This window comes from Podarcis gaigeae (assembly GCF_964106915.1).
Source record: "Podarcis gaigeae genome assembly, chromosome: 2".
Taxonomy (NCBI): Eukaryota; Metazoa; Chordata; class Lepidosauria; order Squamata; family Lacertidae; genus Podarcis; species Podarcis gaigeae.
Window position 1 is genome coordinate 67,139,874 of NC_139679.1, and position 19,341 is coordinate 67,159,214.

General features: G+C 41.5%; 1 protein-coding gene across 1 annotated transcript in view; it reads left to right on the forward strand.

Moving 5' to 3' along the window:
* The window catches only part of SGCD (sarcoglycan delta), a 410,207-nt gene that overhangs the window by 313,457 nt on the left and 77,409 nt on the right, over positions 1-19,341 (forward strand). The window contains exon 6 of the mRNA XM_083728761.1: positions 15,282-15,369. Coding sequence (XP_083584887.1) covers positions 15,282-15,369 — 88 coding nt within the window. The remainder of the gene's footprint in view (positions 1-15,281; positions 15,370-19,341) is intronic.

Below are 19,341 nucleotides of genomic sequence, written 5' to 3' on the forward strand. Positions count from 1 at the left end.
TAGTTTTCATGTAAAAACAAGAAGAACATATGACTACAGTAACTTGTCTAGTGGTAAAAGCCAAGGTGTTTTGAGCCAGATTATGTTATTAACAGTTCATCAGTGTGTGGGATGGGAAGTTGTGGACAGTGATCTCCATGTGTGTGCATTTGTGTGTAAGCCAATTAGAAATGAGAAGCAGGCATTCCCAACATAAAATTCAGTGTCTTGAAATCCTGGAGAAGGAGCTGAACCCTGAAGAATGACTACTCTAGTAACTCATAATTTGGTGCCTTTTGGAATAGTCTTCACGAAAATAATACTGCTCTAGGATTCCCCCCCCACCACCAGGCTCAAGCGTGGCCTAATACAGTGGTACCTCTAGATGCGAAAGGGATCCATTCCAGAGCCCCGTTCACATCTAGAAGGAAACATAACTAGCGATGGCATGTCTGTGCACACACACGTCAGTTTTCGCCGCTTCTGCGCATACGTGTGACATCATTTTGAGCGTCTGCATGTGCAAGCGGCGAAATCCGTTACTTCCAGGTTGCCGTGGAGCGCAACTCGAACGCTCTCATCTCAAAGCACAAGGTATGACTCTAATGCAGTCAAACCAGTTTGCTGCATATTTAAGGGGCAAGTGAAGGAACTCAAATGAAGCCTTTCAAATTGCTCTTATCCATAGGCTGCTAAAAAAAAACAACCATAATCAACATTGTTTATAAAATCTAAATATGGACAGCTTGCTCTTTTTGCCTATATTGACACTAGTTTCTCTACTCACACAGTTCATCGTTCTCTCTTCTGGACCTAATAGCCTGCTATTTCCACAGGACAGGTTGAGGGTGAATTCTGACAGTTTCTACCTTCGTACCTGCATGGGTTGTCATCCTGGAGACTTCCAGAGAATCATGTTTCATAGCATTGTTCATTTAAGCACTGCTTTACTCTTCCTTTCAAAAACAACCATAGTTATAGTAGATTATTTTCCCTACAAAGAAAGTCACTTTAGCATCTTGCTTTGATGGGCACATTTTTGCCATCTATCATCTATCAGCAAGTTAGCATATGCAGACCTTTGATAGATTCTATCAGCCAAGTTATGAATCTATGAAAGTTTGCCATTTCTTCTCAGCTGTTGATACATAAAATGACTCTCATTCAGATTGCTGTATGTGTGATAAGCACTCACAAACCTGGAGTTGGCTCTCTTTGCAACAACCAGTTCAGAATCTCTTCTTCTTTGCACTGGGTTAAAAACTTCAGGAACCACTCTCAGTTATGGGCTGTGACTGTTTATTGTGAATGAAAAATACAGAAAAGCACCAATCTCCTCTTCTTTTGTAAGTTTCCTTGTCCCATTTTAATTAATTTAGAATGTTCTTCTGTGAGTATCCTTGAATGCTTGACTTGTGTGTGTAACTGTGTATTTATAGCTACCCAGTTCATTTCTTTTCTCAGTCTTGTATATTTGTACATTCCCTGGAATGAGATTTAGAAATAAACCACTTTGCCGGTAGGGGAGCTTCCCTGAACGCTTGACACCATGTGTTATTGTTGTTTAGATTTGCTGAATTGCTTTGTACAGATGAATTACGTTTGTTGGGTTGATCTGTTGTGCAGCTTCCATGCTCATTTCTGTGTATGGTTTCATTTATACCTAGACTGTGTCCAGAACAGATACATTTTCAGAGACCCATGGGCTTACATGTCATCTCCAGCAGAGAGAGAGAGAGAGAGACAGAGAGAGAGCACAAATATTTTAAAGAAGGATGGGGAGCCTATCATTTTCCCTATGTTGTTGGACTACAGCTCCCATAATCCCTGACTGTTGGCTATGCTGACAGAGGCTGCTGAAGTTTGTTTGAATCCATCAACATCATCTGAAGGTCCTCAGGTTCCCCACTCCTGATTTAAAATATACATAGTCCATACTGAGTACATTTTAACAATACTGAAATAGTGGCAATATAAGGTGCGGGGAACACTTGGAAGATGACAGTAGACAGATGATGCCAGTGGCTAAAGGGCAGTCTTTTTCAAGACCAAATTCAAAGGTTTGGATTCAAGACCATATTTGGCTCATTTCTGGTGCTGCCCGAAGCTCCATGCCCAGCCACTACTTTCTATAGCAGATTGGTTTCTACTGGGATCTTTTGCCAGCCTTTTCTTACATGGAAGCAATTGATTGCCTTTTTGGTTAAACGGGAAATTCTTTTAAAGATAATGGAGCTATTCACCTTGACCATTTCTTCCTTCAAATTTACTACTAGCAGAGTAAAAAAAAAGCGCCAGACTCCTGGCTCTATATCACAATGGTAAGTTTACGAAGCTTCTTGTCACAACAAGGCAGAAATGAATTGGGGGGGGGGCACTGTATAAAATGTGAAAACTACAGGATTATGCAATGCCCCGGGGTGAAGTTATTACCCCAAAGGGTGCAGAGCAGCCAATCAAGCTGTGTTTCAATACCTGTCCTCATGGCCTTGAAAGTGGGCAGATATACAGAACGAGGGAATGCAAGATAAATTTGGCCAGGCAGTGAAATAATTATGCGGTTGGTTCAGTGTACGTCCAGTGTCCGTATCTTTCAACATTGGCTGACATTTTAATTTTCCCTTGAGAGCCCTAAAATAAATTGTATGTTTATTGTCAATTCCAGTGGAAAATTGTTACGTATTGTGTAGTCCGTGCTTCTTGTCCTTGAATAATCCAAGGTATAAAATGGGTTAGAGACATTTAGATAGATAGCAACCCATGGAGAGCAATGTGTTGGGACTTTCATTGGTCAGAAGCAGGCTAAATAAATGTTGAAGAGTAAAAGGAAAAGTTATTTTAATAAGAAGTATACAGTAAATAATAATAATAATAATAATAATAATAATAATAATAATAATAATAATTTATTTATACCCCGCCCATCTGGCTTAGTTTCCCCAGCCACTCTGGACAGCTCCCAATTGAGTGTTAAAAACAATACAGCATTAAATATTAAAAACTTCCCTAAACAGGGCTGCCTTCAGATGTCTTTTAAAAATGGGATAGCTGCTTATTTCCTTGATATCTGATGGGAGGGCGTTCCACAGGGCAGGCACCACTACCGAGAAGGCCCTCTGCCTGGTTCCCTGTAACCTTACTTCCCACAATGAGGGAACTGCCAGAAGGCCCTCGGCGCTGGACCTCAGTGTCTGGGCTGAATGATGGGGGTGGAGACACTTTTTCAGGTATACTGGGCCGAGGCTGTTTAGGGCTTTAAAGGTCAGCACCAACACTTTGAATTGTACTTGGAAGCATACTGGGAGCCAATGCAGATCTCTCAGGACCGGTGTTATATGAACATTAAGAGTGGGACCTTTTTTTAGTATAAAAGCACTAATGATCTATTTGAATGTTGTCGTTCAGTCCACATTGGGAGATGCTTCCCACCACAATCCACCCCCATTGTTCAAGGACAGCCCTCTCCGCCAGCAAGAGTTTAGTCACTGTAAGCCAGATGATCTGAAGTGCATTCCAGGATGGCTCATGTCTACTTCTGAAACTGCTCATTTGATTTTTGTTATTTTGGGGGAGATAAAAATGCATGTATTTCAGTATTTTTAAAAAATCGAAAGTAGGTATTTGAAAAGAATGATGCTACCACATTGGAGACTGGGGCAGCCCATTAAAGATTCCACACCAAGAAAGGTCACAGAGATTTAGAGAAGACAACATTGTCTCCCAATCAAATTTGGTATAAAATTCTTACCGATCACTATTGCATTATTTTATTTGTTCTTTCTGAAAATGTTTTGTTTACGGAGAGAAAAAGACTGGAGAATATTTTACATCTGTGCTAAAAACCTATTGTCTCCTTCTTAAAGGCAATCAACTTTACAAATGAATATGACATGTACTAGAGAATGGGAGTGTGTTTGTTTTATTATTCCTTCATTATGCATTCCATTCACAGATTGTCCTCATTCTTCTTTGAAAGCTTATATTGTCAAGTTTAAAGTTTTGCAAAGAAAAGAGGCTTAATTACATGAACATCCTGCTTCAAAGGTCAAAGTCAGGAACAGAAGAAGATGGGGGGATATGTTCAAATAATCAAGTAATAGTATAATTGCAGCACAATTTTGGATACCACATAATTTTGTGGAAACAATTCTGCTATTGCAGATTTACATGAGGAAGAACTTTCTGCCAGTAAGAGCTGTTGGGGGAACAGACTCCCTCGGGAGGTTGTGAACACTCCTTTCTTGGAAGTTTTAAAGCAGAGGTTGGATGATCATCTGTCATGGATGCTTTAGCTGAGATTGCTGTGTTGCAGGAGGTTGGATTAGATGACCCTCGGGGTCCCTTCCAACGCTATGATTCTAGACTGAAGACTAATGTTAGATATTGACGCTATGACAGGAATGTGTACAACCATTCTTTTAACAATATATAGCTTAGACTGCTTGCAGAGCAAGCAACACCTTTTCACAGGCATAACCTGAGACCCGATTTAGTCAGGAAGCCCTTCTGTTTGGTCCCCCATCAGGTTACAGAACTGTTAATGGTACTACACACTCCTGCAAGTAATCATGTGGGGTTGCACTCTGAACCCTGCCTACGTAATCTGCATCATCTGCTGTGTTTTTCTGGTTCGGTGAAGAAGCAAGCATCACATTCTCTTGAAGCATATATTTTCCCTTCCATCCTTTAAAATACTGGTTTATATTCTCCACTTTTAGGTAATTTTAATTTCACAACTGACAAATGAGCATTTCAAAGGCAGTTCACTTCTTTTATGCCTGTACGTACAAGCTTCCTTGTAATTTGACACTGAAAAAGCATCACAGCAATGTGGCCTACAGCCTTGGCACTGGCTGCCGGAAGGAGAGGGTAGCTTTTGTTGTCCAAACTGGGTGCTGCTATACTTACTGAATCAAACCATTGGTCAGTCTGCCCAGTACTATGTGTTTTGACTGGCAGTAACTCTACATGGCATCGGAACTGTAAGGAACTGGACCTGCAATGTTCTCCGTGCCTGGTGAGTGCCCTACCACTCACTTATATCCCTATTTGAAAACCTATTTCTCTTTTTCTCATTTTTTTTTCTAAACAGTATTATTTCTAAGCATATCTCTTTGAAGAGTGCCATAAGAATAGCCTGCTGGATTAAGCCCCTGGCCCATCTAGTCCAGCATCCCGTACCTGTAATGGCCAACCAGATGCCTCAGTTGGAAACCTGTAAGCCGGATTCAAGCACAAGAGCGCTCCCATGTTTTCCAGCATCTGATATTTGGAAGCATTGCTGCCTCCAAATCTGGAGGGTAGAGCATAGCTAGTAGCCATCAATAGCCCTCTCCTCCATGAATTTGTCTAATCCTCTTTTAAAAGCCATGCAGGATGGTAGCCATAGCCAGTGGCGTAGCGTGGGTTGTCAGCACCCGGGGCAAGGCAAGTAATTTGTGCCCCCTAACCTGTGGATTTTAGCAGGGGGCAGAGAGCTGCGAGCGCGCCCCCCCCCCCAATGTTGCGCCCGGTCCCCCCTGCACCCCCCACGCTACGCCACTGGCCATAGCTTGACTATGCACTGTGTGAAGAAGTACTTTTTAAATCTGTTCTAAAACTTCCAACTTTTAGCTTCATTAGATGATGTGGACAAGTTCTAGTGTTATGAGAGAGGGAGAAAAAACCTTTCTCTTTCCACTCTTCCCCATGCTATAAATAATTTTATAAACTTCCATTATGTTGCCTCTTACTTGCCTTTTCTGATATTCTGATTTTTGGAACCTACTGGATTTACTTTAACTTGCCTCTCTCTCTCTCTCCCCACTCCCAGATGTAGAAAAGAAATACTAACCATGAGATCTTATATTTAAATTACCTTTTAAAGTTCTGCAGGAAAAAAAGTATTGGTAATTTTGCAGGTCTTTTCTCCCATATAACCTCTGTAGATTAAGGCAAATAAATCTATATAAAATATCTAATACATTAAAAAAAAAAGGTGAGTTTAAAAGTACATACAAACTGTCAGTCACTGAGTTTTTACGGTGTCGTACAGAAGCTTTTAGCATTTTCCTCATAAGTAAGATAGCAGAAGGCACTACTAGAGTGGGGTGCTGTGATTCATTTTGCTATGTATTGAGTGTAGTGGGTTATCGGTCAATTTCATTTATTTAATTAATTGTTGGGGGAAAAACAACACTCATGTTCTGCTGGGTAGCTCGTTGATTACTTACGTTGATTACTTACAAAGCATACTGTATTGTATTGACATATTTGCTGCACCTTTTGAATGCCATTTCCTGTAGCATAAATCACACATTTTAATTGATGGCATATATGGGACAACCAGTGTAGGTACATGACCAGCAACACGAGCATTATTACAAAGCCGCAGTGGGAGGCCTTAAAGAAGAGTTAAAATAAGTGATAAAGAGGATGTGTTTTCAGTTCCTCTACAAAACAGTTTCTGGTAAAGATGTGGTCCGTTTGTACTTTGAGAATGCATTCACATCATGCTTCCAGCAGCAGAGTCAGATTTAGGGCAACGTGTCTGGTTCCACCACACTGGACGCCGGGCCTAAGAGGGCGCCTCAGGGCATCTCAGCTATGACATAGTGAACTGAGCAGAATGAAAGGTGAGGGAGGGGGCACCATATTGTGCCTTTTCAGTATTGTTGTATCTTATTGGAAATCTCAGTATATCCCAGAAGCATAAGTTTTTTGTTGTTGTTGTTTGGCTTGGTCATCTATGGTTTAAAATAATTTTAGTCAAAGATACAGTTTACAGTTTGTAATATATCTGTGGATATATTATTTTAACTTAATTTTCTTTTGTGTTATCTGTCCATAAGCCCTAGGAATGGAGAAAACCTATTGGTAGATAATATTAACAATTTACAGAGGGTTGTACACTGGTACCTCTGGTTATGTACTTAATTCGTTCCGGAGGTCCGTTCTTAACCTGAAACTGTTCTTAACCTGAGGTACCACTTTAGCTAATGGGGCCTCCTGCTGCTGCTGCGCCGTCGCCGCACGATTTCTGTTCTCATCCTGAAGCAAAGTTCTTAACCCGAGGTACTATTTCTGGGTTAGCCAAGTCTGTAACCTGAAGCATATGTAACCTGAAGCACATGTAACCCGAGGTACCACTTTACATGCAACTGTTACTGGTCTAGAAATCTATGGAATATTTATAATAGTTTATTGGCTACAATACAAAATTGCTGGCAATATCTTCCATAATAGAAACTTGTGCGAGACAGAATTTATACACAAAGTTTGGTATGCAGGCCTATTTCTGGAAAAGATCGTCATTTTTATAGCAATCTTGTTTATAATTCAGAAATATTTTCTTATGTGGGACCCTAGCCTTGCAGGAATTGTAATTTAAGGACACGCTTTAAGCCTTTAAAAAAGGTCTGCAACTAGTTTATAAATTATTGACAGGGTCATCTTATTTATACCAATGGATGGTGTGGGTGGTGGGTGGGGAGTTATGCTGCTACTGCACCAGCAGAAAAGCTGCTGTATTCTAGGTGTTTATTCAGTACAGGAGTGGAGGGGTGAATGCAGCAGAAACGAAACAAACAAAATGGTGTAAAAAATGAGACACACTTAGCATCTCTGGGAGCAACATGAGGGTTCCGAATGGACTAACTTAGTCACCTTCATTAATTTCAATGGGTTTGGTCTAAGTAAAGCTTAGTTGCATGCCATCAAGGGACTGTGCTTGAGACAATACCTACAATAAGTTTTTGGGAAGGAGGGAGCGAGGGAGAGATAAGGAGGAGGGGTGTCAGCTGAGTGTTCAGATAACATACAGAAATCACAGATGGCAGAGGGATGAGGAGGGAAGGTATGAGAAGTGGTGGCAGCAGTAATGCTTTCTAACATGCTTACCTCCTTCCCTTGCTTACCTGGGTGGAGTGATCTGCCCTCTCACACCCCCATTTCTTAAGCTGGGATGGAGTTGGGTGATGGGGGTTTGAGTCTCTGGAGTAACAACACTGTTACAGGCAGAGTATATACTGGTGGTGTTGCACTGAATGTTGTGTTGCAACATTTCCCATATTCTGTCATGACAACGTAGGATGTCTGACCATTGATGTGGAGGCAGCTATTTCTAATTTCCCCCTCCCTGTTTTATGCCTGTCCTCATTCCTGATATCTGTAATTATAGCCCCTAAACATTACACTTCTTACAGACAGATCTCGCACAAATGAAGAGGATTTTTTTTAAAGTTTCTAATTTGAAACAAAAGCTATCAAATATTATAGTTAAAGCTTTCAGTTCATCATTCTTAACTTTTCCACTGAATTTTAACAAATCCATTATTCTCCCCTTCCCCATTGGAAAGAAACATCTGCTTCGCTCCAGAGTACTGCTAGTCTTTCTCATAGCTGTACATGTGGCATTTGGCTGTGTGTGGGAAGCCAAATGGGTGAGAATCCATGGAGTGTTTGCAAACACTCAGATGTTGCTAAGGTGTTAAAAACAAATGTTGGAGTCTTACGTAGGTGATAATGATGTGTCAGCCGTGATATCTTTGCTCCATTGAAGTAGATAGCTAGGCAAGTGCACATATTGCAGGGATCAGAATTCCAGTTTAATTTTATTTATGTCTGATATACACATACTGGGATACCGTAATTTGTTGTGGCATCACGATGTGACAGAGTTCTGGTTCTGACACTGCTCAAGCCTGAGAGCACACATTGTGTGAACCAGTGCTTTTACCAAGAGGGATATGAATGATCATAGCAGTTCACTATAGGGCCATAATTGTGCAAATTGTCTATCTCCTACATAGAGGCCCTGGTTCATACCAGCAACACCATCACACAATCCCAGCCTCCCACAAATCCCTAACACTTTCCCCCCTGTATGTGAACATACTGAAACACTGCTGTTCCTTCTGCAATTTTTAGTTGTGCCAGCCTTCCCCTCTCTCCCAGAGTAGGCAGCAGAGTGCTTTGTTGCCTACACACACCCTGGAAGATGGCCTTGTCATTGTTTTTATTGTTTTCTTGATTGCTTTCATTGGAATTGGTTGTAGTATTTAGTATTTAGATGTAAATAAAATTACCACCACCATCATGGGAAGCACCAGCCCTGTGCATCCCTTCCCACACCTCCAGAGCCAGCAGAGCAGGTGTTGCCTGTTTCTTCTTCTTAGTTTGACTATGAGATTGTACCCTTGACCCAGGCAGCCTGCCACTGCCTACTCTTCTGCAGAGTTCCTCATGTTCCACAGCTTCACTTGCATGCAGACACATTTGAACTTCTCTAGGTAGCTGAAAGGGACACAGGTGGCACTGTGGGTTAAACCACAGAGCCTAGGACTTGCTGATCAGAAGGTCGGCGGTTCGAATCCCCGCAATGGGGTGAGCTCCCATTGCTCGGTCCCAGCTTCTGCCAACCTAGCAGCTCGAAAGCACGTCAAAGTGCAAGTAGATAAATAGGTACCACTCCGGCGGGAAGGTAAACGGCTTTTCCGTGTGCTGGTCTGGTTCGCCAGAAGCAGTTTAGTCATGCTGGCCACATGACCCGGAAGCTGTACGCCGGCTCCCTCGGCCAATAAAGCGAGATGAACGCCGCAACCCCAGAGTCGGTCACAACTGGACCTAATGGTCAGGGGTCCCTTTACCTTTTATGTAGCTGAATGGGTGGTTAGAGAGTTTACCTTTGTGAAATCTGATACAAACTGACCTGATTTTGTACCTCCTGGTCGAATGTGCATATTATAATTCAGTTACACCCTGGCTTTTGCACTTCCTTGATCTGCATGGTTCTAAAAATGTTTATTTTGAGGAGAGAAATCTGTTTTAAAATAAGTATTTTTGTGCGGATTAATGTAGAAATGAGATGGAGATGATGAATAGGTGAACACATGCAAAAAAAGTAGCCTGGATTTAAACCTCACCCAACTCAGGCCAGTGCCCTGATGAGGATGAAAGCAGGCTTCTTCCTGGGCATCAGACATGTTGATTACCGGTAGCTGATGAGCTGAAAGAGGGCAAGAACTCCCAGCCTCAGGTGAACTGCAGAGATCACCCTAGAGCGCATGGTGGCTACACCTGCTTCTGACATGCAAGTGCTGGAGGCTTGGCCATGGGTGAATTCAACCCTCAAGCAAAAAAAAACAACAGTTGTCCAGCCCTATAAACAGATAAGTGCAGCAATGTTGTGGATAATACCCTAGGAGAACCAGCCTGAAAGATGTCTAAATAGTTTATCTTTTCATCTATGATAATGATGATGATTTAACTAATGTAAACAGCTGCCTGTGTGTGCACATTCCTTGGTGTCTTAACAAAGGAAAAATGCTAAAATAATACTAGAAATCATGCAAATAATAAATAATAAAACATCATGATTAAATTCAACAAAAATCAATAGAAAACAAAAAAAAAATTAATCCACGACAGCATAAAGCAGTCTGGATGATGATGATGATGATGATGATGATGATTTTCATCTAATTTCCTAAAACTGCTGAAAGAGCTGAAGAGCCTAATTCAGGGACCACTGAAATCAATAAAAACAGCATTCGTCTTATAGACAGAGTGGAGCTACCAGACTGAAAAATTATGTATATATAGTATAATCATTTCAAGCAACTGCAATTAGAGTGGATCAGTCATGGTGAAACAAGTGAAGTGGTGACAGGAGTGCAAGCTGCAGTTTTTAAAAAGGCATGATCTTTTACGGAGTTCTCGTAAACAGCAGATGAGATAGTAAACCTGAGGCTAGTTCAATAGCTGCGGCTCAGTCAAGAGAAAGCAGACACTGCTAGCTTCCGTGGCACACGCTTTAGTTACAGCCATTATTGCAGTGTACTCTATGTCAGGCTGCTCTTGAAGACAGTGTGGGAGCTGCAATGGATGCAGAATATGTCAGCCAGAACACTTGTGGGAACTAGACATTCAGGTCATATTACACCAGTTATTTATGGGTCACACGGGCTGCCCAATTCATGGTGGTCGTCTTGGACTTCAGAGCGCTACACGTTTTGTACCAAGTTATCGGAAGGAATATGTGAACCCATATGAACTTCAAGAACCGTGTCTGTGAACATGGCCCACTAATAGTTGTTGTTAGACTGGCAGGTGTGGTGCCACATGTACTAAATAAAACCACACATAAGTCCCTTTTGGGAAGAAGTATGTGTGGCTTCATTACTGCTGGTTGAAGAGAACTCCGAATATGTTTTTATTTCAGTCCATGTTTGGTTAATGTGCTGCGTTGGAACATTTTTAGCTGCCACTCATTTCAGATCGGGGTTGAAATTGTAAACTGTAAGTCCTGTTTGTATTTGTATGTGTCTTTAAACTTTTTAGCAAGCCAGCTTGTGAAAGCGGTGTGTCCGGAAAAGTCATCTCCATGCAAATACAACAGTGCAATCAAGGGGATGGTCAGGTTCAACTCACTTGTCTTTTCTGAATCAGGCTGTGTTGCAAATACAGTTAGGTTGAGGCATGGCTGCGACCTCACCTGTAGCAACCCATGTGGTGAAGCAGCACTGTCCTCCTAAGACCAACATCAGTGCAGCTTACCTGGGCAGAGTTGGACCAGTGCAGTGGCAAGGATGGGGCCATGTACTGGTGGGAGTGCCATCCTGTGCAAGTAAGCAACACCAACACCCATGCTGGGAAGGTGATTCCAGCTCAGTACATGCACGGCTGCTGGACCTCACATGTGCTGGGGTGCCGTGACAAAGATCATTCTCACTATTTAGGTTGATGATTCTGTATTGGTATAACCTGTGCCCTAATGTAGCAGAGAAATGAATGTGGCACCAAATTCTGTGTGGTGTGTGTGTTTATATGCATATATTTCAGAAAAAGAAAAAAGGTGTGCTTTTCATTGCAACTTGATGTGAGAGAGAAAGCATGAGCACCCCAATTCTTTCAACAGAATGTACAGTAGTACCTCAGGTTAAGAACTTAATTTGTTCCGGAGGTCTGTTCTTAACCTGAAACCGTTCTTAACCTGAGGTGCGCTTTTGCTAATGGGGCCTCCCACTGCCGCTGCCGCACGATTTTTGTTCTCATCCTGGGGCAAAGTTCTTAACCCGAGGTACTACTTCCGGGTTAGTGGAGTTTGTAACCCGAAGTGTTTGTAACCCGAGGTGCTTATAACCCAAGATACCACTGTACAAGAAATGTGTTTAAAGAACTGTGTGTCAGAAAATAAAAGTGCTCCTATGTGCTTTAGCAGAAGGCATTAGATGCTAATTGTGCAGTGTCTCTGAGAGAAAGATAAATCCTGGATGTTAGCTCCTTTTTTTAGCCTTTAATGGAATGAGTTATGGAAACCTAAGTGGGCAGTATTCTAAGTGCTTGAAAAAATTCTCTGCTAGCAGACTAATACAACAGTGGCTCTTCTATCAGACAGATTTAGTTTTCTGCAAACCACAAGAACCAAAGGTCTCTGAATCCGTGAACTAAATGTCTGAAAAAGGGGCAGCAGTTAAGTGTTTTTAAAATGTACTCTGGCTCCTCTGTGGGTGAGGAGAGCTCCTTTGCTTCTCTAATGTTATTTCTTAAAGAGTATAATCTCATTTTATGCAAAATGGTAATAAACACTGGAGCCCACCCTTTCATATTACAGGGAGTAGTGGAGTCTAAAAGTCTGCTGGCCTTTCCAGAAAGGCTCAGACAAGGTGAGCTGGTTGAACAGCTTAAGTGGTTGTAGTGGTTATTGGATCATGTGATTTTAAAAATAAAAAAGAAACCTCATTGTAGAAATAAGTAATACCAACTGCCATTAGAGCCAAAACCATGTTTTCTCATTGAAAAGGAAAGTTTATGAGAGATTTCAGCTGGCATCTACTAATGGATATCTCTCCATATTGTAAGCCATTTTTAAATGGGCCATGTTGGAACTAAATATTAAGCTGGAGCTAATTTAAGTTGAGGCTGAATATGTTCCTAGTTCTTTCTTTGATTCAGAGATGCTGAATTAATAACTGGGATATGAACCACCAAACTCAAAAATGCCTTTGAAGAGTCATAGGAGCACACATACAGCCTCAAACTAAATTTGGTTGCACAGTGTTTTTAAGTTGGCCACACCCAGGAATGTCTTTGCTTAGTGCTAGAACTGCACCTATAAATAATGGTCTGCATCCCCAAAGCCTTCATCCTCTGCAGATGCTGACTGTGTCTTATGAGGTGTCATGGCATCACACTAACAAAGTTCCCATGCAAACCATCCCAGAAATGTTGCTGCTTTACACTCAATATGCATCTATCTACAAGAAGGGAACTAGGTTATACAACCCGAACTAAGCAGGGCAGACTGTGAATTATGAAGTGCACCTGATGCAAAGCATTCTCGGACACAGGTGTGTGAGTTAGGGTTGGCCAGGGTTTATTTGGAAGAGCAAATTCCAGTTCCTTATCTGTATGGAGAAAATGACATTCCTGGGAGGTGAGTTGTATCAAAATAGTTTTGAGTCATATGCGCACCTCTTTATTAGGGCACACTCTGCTGGTTCCACTAGTATATGATGTGTAATAGCCTAAGGCTTATTTTGAGGTCTTGTGACATTGAGAGCCAAGTTATTTATTCAGACTGCATCTGTACCTTTGTATCAAAGGCTAACTATCAACTGCAAATGCTTCAACCTTGTGAACTGCACACCATTATTTTCTGCTCAATTTGTAGCTCAAAATAAATTAAGCCAGTGTCATGTCATCGGTTCAGGTAGTGTCAATAAAAGATTAAATATGGGCTTTAGATTCTGAATTTGCTTCTTTCACCTGTTTCAAAAAGCAAAGTTTAGCTCGGGCTTTTTGCAGACATGGTGCCACAACAAGGTTGACAAAGTCAGATCTTGATGTATTTGCACACAGCAATGTGCACAGCCCCACCTTATTAGGTGAGGGTATTCCTACTAAATGGTCTGCCTTGTGAGCCTTTATAGTGCTCATCGCTTGCTGAAGGGATCCTGGATTCAATGTTATTCCTCTATTCTGAAACAAAGAGCAGGAGGGGGCCATAGCTCAATGGTAGAACACATGTATTGCATAAAGAGGATGCAGGTTAAAATACGTAAGGATGCAAAGTAGCAGAACTGGATCTCTGCTTGAAAACTTGGAGTTGCCACTCAGAATAGATAGTATTGGGTTGAATATACCCATAATTTTGTCTTAAGACTAAGGCAGCTTTGTATATTCATATATGACAGCACTTACCATCAGTTTGGTGATTCATGGGTAGTGCAGAAGCACCAGTCACTGGATGCAGCACTCAATCTGCACCCATAAATATGATCCAGAAAATATGTTGTATGCTGCTAGATCAGGACATTTCTCTCTCTGCCATGTGATAAAGCCCAGCTTAACCAAAAATGGATTGCTCTGCAGTAACCACATGTCAGAAACACGAGATGAAGTTGGTTTGATGAACCCAAATATCTCTGAATAATCAAGAGTTCACATTTTTTATAATGGTTTTGTCCTTTGACTTAATTCTCCAATTTGAATTATTTTGGGCAGGAGCCAGGTTGTTTGTATGAAATTTCATATACATGTTTAAGCCATAATTCTGTATTTTGAGTTTGAATAGCAGCTCTACCCTTAATAAGAAGGTGGAAAGGGAAGGCAAATACAAAATACAACACAATATATGACTTGAAAGTTTGAGTTATTGGAGTTATTTGTTCAAGGAAGTGAACAAAGACTATGAAACACCACCCTTACATATTTTATTTAAACTTAGTGGAACCCTGTGTCAAAGCTTTTCTTCACAGTCATTGACGTTATATATTATGCAATGATGTACCTGATATTTCTAAGAACCCAGTAATATGGTGGTGCCTTATGTCCTGTTGAGAGTTGGCAGTTCAGGGGCTGCTACAGAGAATTCCCTTTCTGAGACTGTCAGCTCCCCAAAAAACTTTTAAGAGCAGTGGAACTACAAATAGCCCCTCCTCTTTCATTCCTAAGCCCCAAGAGGGCCTGTAGGCAAGGAGGTGGTCTTTCAGATATTTGGGGCCTAATTCATTTAGGGTTCTAGGCACTACTAAACCCTGTGTGAGGCAGATCACTGTTTATTTTGCCCTGGGCCAGACCTTTAAAAATGAACAATTAACTACAGGGACCATGTGACATTTCGTCCTATGAAAAAAATTATATGACCCTATGTAATCCTTTAAGCAAGCATTTTGTTTAGACGAGCCATGAAAGTATTTGACCAAATATAGGTACATGGATTTGGGCACTCATGTCCTGCAGGTTTTGTGAGAGCACAGTACGTTTTCTAGTGAGAAGCGATGTGCCCGTCTCATTCATTTTCTCTTGTGCTCTTATTATAGGGCAACCCTCTGTACTTCCAATCTGCTCGGAATGTTACAGTGAACATTCTCAATGAGGAGAGTAAAGTTCTTACACGTCTTGTAACAGGTAAGGTGCCTGAGGAAGGGAAGAAGAAGACAAAAAGGGCACTGTGATGGGGTATTTTGTGATCATTAGCCCATGGGATAATAATCACTAACTTATCTAGTACAGTACAAGCCATGACCCAGCCTGCCTGTCTAGAAATATAAAAATATAAGAATGTTAGAACTGAGGTGAAGAAAAAGCTGGCTGTATATTTCTAATAAGGCAGCCGAAAATTATTTTCATTTTAAAGCAGAGTCTGACACAAAAGGTCACTTGTACAAGTTCAGGAAGAGAATAGTCATTTTGATCTTTGATTTGTAACAGGCACAAGAATGTCCCTGGACAATTTAAACTTACCCAGGACGACTGACACTTAACTGATTAATATTCACAGCAGGGATACACTCTTGTCTTTTAAAGGTTTCCGAAACCCCTTTTTTAAAGTAAATCGCTTGTGCTGATAAGTACCATTTATGTTCATGAAATGGTATGCTTCATGTTTAACAGGGAAACTGATGCTTCTAAAAAATTTAAAAAAAACCCAGCAGACATGTTGCTTTTGAGTGCATGTGTGCCTTTGCAGCAAGAGGGATTGCTCAGAAAGAAAGGAGCGTGGCAAGGGGGAGAAGCTGTTCCATGAGACGGCATCGGCAATCCATAAACATTTTGTTGTGTGTGAAATTAGATTGCCTGCTTTGCTTATATAACACCTGGCCTCAAGTGAGAGTGCTAAATAATTAAATAAACAGTTTCAGCCGGCAATTATTTTTAGTTGCATGTGTGAAAATTGCCTTGAGGAGAGGAAATAAATTCACCCCAGAATTCAATCCCAGATTATCACATTCAAGAAGAAAAAGGGGAAGGGGGAGGGGAGCTTGTTGGGCTAGTTGATCATTTGCCATGTACAGGCAGAAAATGCAGAGCACTCGAGTGACTCTGTTGCAGGATAATAGAATTTAGCTGCAGTACAATTGCAAGGATAGTGCAGTTTGTGTGTTATGTAATAATAATAATAATAATAATAATAATAATAATAATTTATTATTTGTACCCCGCCCATCTGGCTGGGTTTCCCCAGCCACTCTGGGCGGCTTCCAACAGAGATAAAAAATACACTAAAATGTCACATATTAAAAACTTCCCTGAACAGGGCTGCCTTCAGATGTCTTCTGAATGTCAGGTAGTTGTCCATCGCCTTGACATCCGATGGGAGGGCATTCCACAGGGCGGGCGCCACCACCGAGAAGGCCCTCTGCCTGGTTCCCTGCAACTTGGCCTCTCGCAGTGAGGGAACCGCCAGAAGGCCCTCGGAGCTGGACCTCAGTGTCCGGGCAGAACGATGGGGGAGGAGACGCTCCTTCAGATATACTGGACCGAGGCCATTTAGGGCTTTAAAGGTCAGCACCAACACTTTGAATTGTGCTCGGAAACGTACTGGGAGCCAATGTAGGTCTTTCAAGACCGGTGTTATATGGTCTCGGCGGCCGCTCCCAGTCACCAGTCTAGCTGCCGCATTCTGGATTAGTTGTAGTTTCCGGGTCACCTTCAAAGGTAGCCCCACGTAGAGCGCATTGCAGTAGTCCAAGCGGGAGATAACCAGAGCATGTGGAATAATTGTGCAGTTTGCCAGGCTTGAAACTACTGGACTGGGAAAATGGTCCCAAGAGATGCAACTCTTGCCTTTGAATCTAATTATTCTAAGACTTTGTTGCCCTGTCATACTGAAACAAGAATGACAGGTGTAACATGATTATTTGGGAGATGCAAATTACATTCCTTGTTATAAAAGTAAATAAGTCTGAGATATAGAGAGAGCGAAGACAATGCAAGTATTTTAGCCACTTGCATTTACTGAAAACTTATGCAGTTATAAATAACCACACATTTCTTTCTCTCTCTTTCTTCATGTCATACATTTCCATAGCAGTGTGTTACTAACAGAGGATGGGAAACTAGAACTGTGGTTATTTTTAATTTTTTTAGTAAAACAGTGAATCTTTTACTTCTTGTTCCACTCTCAGAATCATAGTGGTAAAATGTCCAGATCAGGGGTTTGGAGATGAAGATGCAGTGCAGGAGATAATTTTTTGGGGGGGAGGGGGGTGTTTGAAAAATCTGAAAGGCCCAGTAGCTTTGCGATGCGTAAGAGAACAAAATTCTACTATAGATGTTTCAATTTCATAGATAAACCTCTTTGTAGAATATAGGTGGAAGCAAAATATATTTGAGTTCTTTAAAACAGAAACTAAATTTTCCCAGGCTTGAAAGCCAGGAGAGTGATCTTTGGAAGAGGGTGGGATAGTATGTGCATGGAATGCTTTCCATGCACATTTTTCTAGAATCTTGAGCAGGTGTGTCTGGCCTGGCTGTTGTATATGTCAGCCAGTCCTTCTGCCTGATTTGGAGCTTAATCTTTTGTTTCCTGTTGTTTCCCTATTTTGTTGTGTGTTAGCCTGTTTATCAGTAAACAGCTGGGCCTGTTTTATAGTAAATAAATAAATAAGAATGTAACAGTTCCCATTTTAGGTGACATAAAGAGAAACACTAGGTCAGGGTGGCACTGTGGTCTAAACCACTCTTGGGCTTGCTGATCAGAAGGTTGGCGGTTCGAATCCCTGCGACGGGGTGAGCTCCTGCTGCTCTGTCCCAGCTCCTGCCAACCTAGTAGTTCGAAAGCATGCCAGTGAAAGTAGATAAATAGGTACTGCTGTGGTGGGAAGGTAAACAGCATTTCCATGTGCTCTGGCTTCCATCACGGTGTTCCATTGCGCCAGAAGCGGCTTAGTCATGCTGGCCTGTAAAGCTGTCTGTGGACAAATGCTGACTCCCTCAGCCTGAAAGCGAGATGAGCGCTGCACCCCACAGTCACCTTTGACTGGACTTAACTGTCCAGGGGTCCTTTACCTTTACCTTACCATTTTTAACAGCACTCAATTTCTCTGAGTTCTCTCAGGAAACTGGACAAATGAAAACTGCTCAGTATTAGAAAGAACCCAGTTTCTTTTGGAGGTCAGTGTGTGGCAGACTGACAACATCTCTAGAACAATGTGTACATTGGCTGCTAGCATATCTCAAAGGGTACCCAATTAAAACATTTGCCACTAAGTAGAAAGGGACAATTTAGAATTTGGGGTGTGTGCCATTGGCTTATGCGCAGCTCCTTATATGGGACCAGCAGCTAGATATTGAGGATGATGGGAATGGTTATTGAACCCTGAGGGTGCTCTGCATATCATCTACTGTATGGGCAGTCTGTTTAATACGCAAATTAAAAGGCTACATTTAACCAAAACCTAAATGGCCTTTGGTTGTCATCTCTTGCTGCCTGTGAGAAATGATGTTGGTCAGAAACAGGCCATAATCCTTTGACATTTGTTTCAAGAAATAAATGCTGATAATAATACTGTACCACATATCTTGTGAATTGCTTAATTGTTTCCTGCCCCTAACCTTTGCTTTAGATTATGAGAGTTTTGCACCCAGATTGTGCTCTTTAGCACTTTGCAAGTGACCCAGTGCAACTTTGCTGCTATTGCAGATAATTACAGAAATTGTTATCTCAGTGAGATGTGCATCTGTGTGGATTGTTTTGAAGTGGTTGTTTTCAAAGATGATGCTTCTGGCCAAGCCATGGAAGAGACATCTGTTTGTGCTGCTTAGCTACACATTTGCACAAATATTGCCATGGGGGTTGCTAACATTTGTTAAAATTTGAAGTGGAGAAGCCACTGACGGAATAGCCCAAAGAAAATTTGGAAAACTAAGTGGTACATATAAAGAAAAATGGGATTGTATCATTCCTTCCACTGATCCTTTCACACACATTCATTTTCACTGGGTCATTTCAAGCATCATGCCTTTCATATGGAGAGTATTAGAACAGATTTTGCATCACAGCGACTACACAGTGTCCTAACAGTTGAAACACCCCTAGCTGGTTTTATACTTCATGTCTATTAATAGCATTTTTACTGCTGTTCTTGAAGGTTTTAA